General features: G+C 45.3%; 1 protein-coding gene across 3 annotated transcripts in view; it reads left to right on the plus strand.

Moving 5' to 3' along the window:
- The window catches only part of Arhgap26 (Rho GTPase activating protein 26), a 430,094-nt gene that overhangs the window by 120,081 nt on the left and 304,102 nt on the right, over nt 1-5,911 (plus strand). For all 3 annotated transcript variants that reach the window (XM_031365552.1, XM_031365553.1, XM_031365554.1), the window contains exon 6: nt 351-461. In XM_031365552.1, the coding sequence (XP_031221412.1) occupies nt 351-461 (111 nt within the window). The remainder of the gene's footprint in view (nt 1-350; nt 462-5,911) is intronic.

Below are 5,911 nucleotides of genomic sequence, written 5' to 3' on the forward strand. Positions count from 1 at the left end.
GGGGCGGGGGGGAGGCTGTTAACGGGCAGCAGCGTGGAATGACGCTGCCATCTAGTGGATAGTGATGGTATTTTAATAAGCAATGTGTTCTTCAAAGGCTAAAAAGTTTGCATTCAAAATAGTATTTGTTCTTCAACTAATATTTACTCTCTCTGTGTGTGTATGTATGTATGTATGTGTATGTGTCCATAGATGCAGTGTATGGCATAGTGTTCAGTAGTTTACCATTTGTCTTCAGTATCATGCTGTTTGATTTATTTCAAAATCTCACCTCTATATATTTTTCTCCTTGTGTAGTGTATTCCTTAGGTAATGACTTGTGGTTTCCTGTTAAATTCTGTCGTTTGCAGGCAGACAGCCAAGTGGACCTGGTTCGGCAACATTTCTATGAAGTGTCCCTGGAGTATGTCTTTAAGGTGCAGGAAGTGCAAGAGAGAAAGATGTTTGAGTTTGTAGAGCCTGTGAGTATCTGCTTTTGTTCATCCTTAGCCAGCAGGTAATGATGTTACCCACCCCACAGGAGGAGGCTGAGCAGCCCAGCCCAGGGCTGCACCCTCTTTTCAGAGCCAGAGTCCTGACACTTTGGCTCCCTGGACTCTTCCCAGTATCTCAACTCAGTGATGGAGATGATACAGTGAGCATCTGCCCCGCCTCTGCTACCTGCTGTTACACTATCTGATCTACAGAGGGAAAGTGCAAGTGGGAGTCCCCGGAATGACTCCCATACTGCTGGGAAATAGTCACCGTCTAGCTGGTCTGCTCTGTCCCACTCTTCCATCAATAATCCAGATGTAGGGGTAACTGCAGGAAGCAGTGGAATATACACTGTAGCGATCTCACCCTGCCCCTGGCTCCAGAGCCCCTTCTGACCCAGTCAAGTTGGATATGAGGTGATTTCTCACAGTAGATTTGTCATAAGCAAATAGAATAGCACAGATTCAGTTCAGGGATCATGATGGAATTCAGACATGGCCACTGTCCCAGTGGACATGAAAGAGTGCCATGTGGGAGAGAGTCTGACCTTTAGGTTGTCCCATCATCGTTATGGTTTCATTCAGCTGTGGTTCCACTTTGCCTGCAGTGGCCCCTGAGCATGGGCTCCACGTAAAGAAGACTTCGTGCAGACTCCAGGCCAACAAGAGCCTCCATTTAAAAATTATCCTGTCTTTGTTGTCCACTGTAATATAGTCTCTGATTTAGACTCAAGCTTAGGGTGTCTGTATAAATTAAAGGTCTGGCTTTTCCGGGTTGCTCACTGAAAACCCACAGAAGGTCAAGCTCATCGGGATCCCTGCATGGGACCTTACAGGGCACACTCCTAGGTGGGAAGCTACAGGTAGTCAGCAGTTACCAGGGGAGAGGAGGATGCCAGCCTTTGTCAGGCCTCCAGGGGAGAGGAGGATGCCAGCCTTTGTCAGGCCCCTGGTAGATCGCCCATGCTGCAGTGGACAACTCGGACTGACTCGGTAGGGAGCGTGTGTGTGTGTGTGTGTGTGTGTGTGTGTGTGTGTGTGTAAGAGAGAGGGAGAGGGAAAGGAACAGGGGAAAGGTTGGAGGGATGAAGACTAGACTTTGTCAAAATGCATTCATGTATGAAGAGTTTTAAAAAATTAGCCATAAAAAGACTTTCTAAAAGTAAGAAATTGTATTCTTAAGCAAGATATGCTTATTTTTGGTGACTATTATTCCAGCCAGCCCATCTGACATCTGAGTTTGATCTTTTCAGTATGCACATTGAGTCGATAAGATATCCTACCTATTAGTTTGGTTGAATGACAACCACAAACCCTCACACAGAATAGGTGTTGACTTCTCACACGTTTGTCGGCTTGGCTGCATAGGCTTGGCTTGGCTCATTTGGCTGAACTTCTCTTCTTCCTCTTATGCTTTTTCCTCCTCTTCATCACTGTCACTTTATTTTTGTTGAAAGAATTTGCAGAGGCAATTCCAGCTCTGCTATTTACTAGGTGAGACCTTGCACAGGGTTACATCTAAGTATTTCTATATTTCTTCCTTTGAAAAGAAGAATAAACCAGTACATACCCTCACAGATGTATTAAGAATGAAATTATATAATCAAGGTAGAAGTGTTAAATCATGGGTTTATTTCATGTTGTCCTTTTGTACAATGTATTTTCAACAGCATTGTACAGCACCCTGCCCTAGGGGCTCACTAAAATGCAGATTATATGCCCAACCCTTAAATATTAAGACTGGGATAGAAGAGGACAGTTTGCATTTATAACACCTTGAAAGAGACTTTGAGAGCTGGGATGGCTTGGTTCCTCACTGTGAAATAGCATATGACTGATTTCCAGCAAGAAAGATGCTATAAGAATCCATTGAATGAGATTCTGGGTACACCGGTATCAGTTAGGTTCCCTGGAAGGCTAACCTACATGCATATTGACCATGTTATCTTGTTTCTTTGAAAATAACTCAAAGTACTGGTGTGTATGTGTGTGTGTGTGTGTGTGTGTGTGTGTGTACACATATATGATTGGCCTTTAGAAAAATAAACATAGGATATAGGAATGTAGCTCAGTTGATAAAGCGATTGCCTAGAATACACGGGGCCCTGGACTTGATCCTTAACACTGCAGAAGCCAGATGTGGTGGCACACATCTGTGATTCTAGCACTTGGGAGGAAGAAGCCAGAGGATCAGAAGTTCACGGTCATCCTCAGCTATATAGTGAGTTCCAAGGAAGGAAAGTTAGACTTTTGAGATCTAAACCATTTGTCCATCCCTCCCTCCCTTTCTTCTTCCCACTCTTCCGTTCATCCTTCTTCCATCTACCCATCTGGTATGTGTGCCTGAATGAAGCCCGAATCTTCTTGTTGATAAATCTCATGTTCTAGAGGTGTACATTGCAGACACTGATACCTTGATGTCATGAAGATGAAGCCATGTTCTGTCTGTGCCTTGAGTTTTCATACCTGAAGGTTGGTTAGAGTGCTCCAGAAGTTGTCCCACTGATCTCTCAACTCCAACCCCCTTCCCCATTTTTCAGCATCACAGCCTCAGAGTTTTATCACAAGTATTTACAGCACTGTGCCTCTTTCTCCTTTCCTATTCTTTTATCCCGTTGTAAGACTTCATTCTTCCCTTGTTGTCACTTGTTTCCCGTATGGGGCTTCCCCACCCAGCCTGTCCCTGCTCATAGCAGTGTGTCCTCTTACACATTCTGACTGTCTCTTTATGGATCAGCTCCTGTGTACTGTATGGTGAGTAAGCCCATTCCATCTCTGGTTGCGTTTGACTTCTGACATCGCTGTGAACTAATACATACCACATTACCTTCCTGATGAAGATGGGTGTCTTAACCAGACCAGCTTCTCCTCACTCAGCAGCTCACTGTCCTCGATTGCAAGGATAATGATCTTGGTAACTGTGCTGGTTTACTGGGGCTGCTGTAAGGAAGTACTCCCAGGAGGCTGCCTTTACATAGACGTTCAGGATGGGGGAAGTGTCAGTGAGATGTTGGCAGGGCCATGCCTCCCTGGAAGCCTATGGGGAATGTGTCTTTCTTTTCTTTTCCTCTCCTCACTCTAGTGATTTGCCCACAACCCTTGGCATTCCATGATTTAGAAATGCCTCCCTGTGTTAGGGTGGAAGCATTTCTTGGTGACACATCTGGTCCTTGTGCCTCCTATGGAAGAGGATATAGGGAGATGGCAATGGAAGATGGTGGGGAGAAGAAAGGACCCCAACGACAGCACACGAGGAAGATTACTTTTATATTTTATTTATTATTTTATATTCTCACATAAGTTATTTTATGTTCCCTATAAAAATAAGGCCCAAGGAAGTGAAAGGCAATGTAACAGCCCACCTCTCTTCTACCTCAACAGGACCTGGAGCTTTTAGGTTCTGCTATTTGAGAAAGTGTAGACACTGGGTAAGTGAAGGGAAGGCTGAGCTCACAAGCGACTCTAGGTTCAGTTGCTGATCTTGGGCATCAGTCTTAAAGAGCATAAGTGCTGGAGAGATGGCTCAGCAGCTGGGAGCATTGGCTGCACTTCCAGAGGACCCAGGCTCTGTTTCTAGCACCCATGCAGTGGCTCACAGCCATCTGTAATTCCATTTCAGGAGATCTGATGACCTCTTCTGGCGTCTCTGGGCACTGTGTGTATGTATACAATGAGTAGACAGTCAGGCAGGTAAAACACCTATACACATAAAATAATAAAACTGAAAAATTTAAACAGAAAGCAGCTTCTTAGGGCTTGGGAGCAGTGTGGGGCCCAGCATTTCAGTCGTGCCTGCAGGGAGGGGGGGGGAGAACGGCCTTCACTGTGGATACCCAGACATCAGCAGGGCCCATCTTCTCTATTTCTGGAGTTGTCTGGAGGGAAAGGGATATGAACTTTCTTCTCAGGAAACTGTCATGGAGAGGAAGTCCTAAAGCCCCGGTCATCTTGGAAGAAGAGAGTTCAGTACTGGCCTTTGGTACTCTAGGGCCTTAATGCTTAGTTACTGAGTAACTAAGTTACCACTAGATGTTTTACAGGCAGAGAACCCAATGGTGCCTCCTCCTTGACCTCCTATGAGAACACAAAGAGACAGAACAGTGGGAAGTCACACTACCATTTTAATATGACTTTCTGGAGTTGTTAGGGACAGAGCCTAGCTCCTATTATCCATACCATGTAGGTTGGCTCGCCCATCCTTAGTACGCTAGTTAAAGCAAAGGTCATTCAGTGTGGCCACGAAAAGGAACAAATAAAGAGTTCTAGTGAACTTGCCTCCCCACGTCCATCTTTGAGGTCCTAGACAAAGTTTAGGTTTAAATAGAAGGTAAGAGGTATGCATAGCTAAGTATTTCCGGTCAGGGCTCAATCCTGCCTATAACTGTCTCAGCTCCAGTCTGTCCTGCAAGGCCATTGGATGGGTTGTCAGGACTGTGTGAAACAAGTTTATCCTCTGTCTGGCCCCAGGTTTCAGAGACATACTTTCCTTCTCCTGGCATGAGATCTTGGGGGAATTTGTTCCAGTCGTATGGTAGGCAAAGTCAGGGTACAAGCAACAGTCTCTAGAATGTACTCACTCCTGCCATTGTGGCTACACTGGCACGATGCTCTTTGATTGGCTTGGCTAGGCATGCGGTTCATCCTGAAGGTAATGCTCCTCCTCTGGCAGTGCTAATCACTCTGCCAGAAGCAGGTGCACAGGGTGAATGCAGTCCCTTCCCAGGCTTCCAAAGAACTGCCTCTCTGAAAAGCAGAGTGGGGGAAAATAAGTACAGATATGTTCGCAGAACAGCACAGAGGACGATAGATGCATTTCTGAGTAACGGGTGTGGCAGGGTCTGGAGGGCCTTCTAAGCCATGCTCTACTGTTCCTTATAGCCCCCCTCTTCATGCCAAAACTCTGAAAGCAGCAATTTGGGGAGGACTTGGGAAGGGCTGGATGGGTCATATGTCAGCTTTGTGAAGAAGTGCACACCTCTGGTTTTTGTACTGATGGTTGTCGAGAATATGAAAAGTTCTGTAGGTGGCAAGAAGGTGTTTTTACTGCTCAGTGTGGGGGAGACTAGACCACGAGCATATTCACCCATTAGCCTTAGGGGTTTTAAGTGAGAGTCAAGGCTCCCAGTACAGTGTAAGCCAGGGAGGTGTATAGTCACTTCATAAAGGGATTCTTAATGCTTACTGTGGGGAGGTTGAAGAAAGCAGACGGAAATGCCCCTTAACTGAAGCCTGTCCTGGGCGATTTTCCCTGATTTGACTTTGCTCATTAGGTTACAAGCTCGGAGCACACCAGCTTCCTTATCACCTTCTGACTGCGTGTGACAGTCTGATATTATTTATTTATTTATTTATTTATTTATTTATTTATTGGATGTTTTCTTTATTTACATGTAAATTTCTCCTTTCCCAGTTTCCCCTCCAAAAAACAAAGAAACAAA

The sequence above is a fragment of the Mastomys coucha genome, unplaced genomic scaffold, assembly GCF_008632895.1.
Source record: "Mastomys coucha isolate ucsf_1 unplaced genomic scaffold, UCSF_Mcou_1 pScaffold13, whole genome shotgun sequence".
Classification (NCBI taxonomy): Eukaryota; Metazoa; Chordata; class Mammalia; order Rodentia; family Muridae; genus Mastomys; species Mastomys coucha.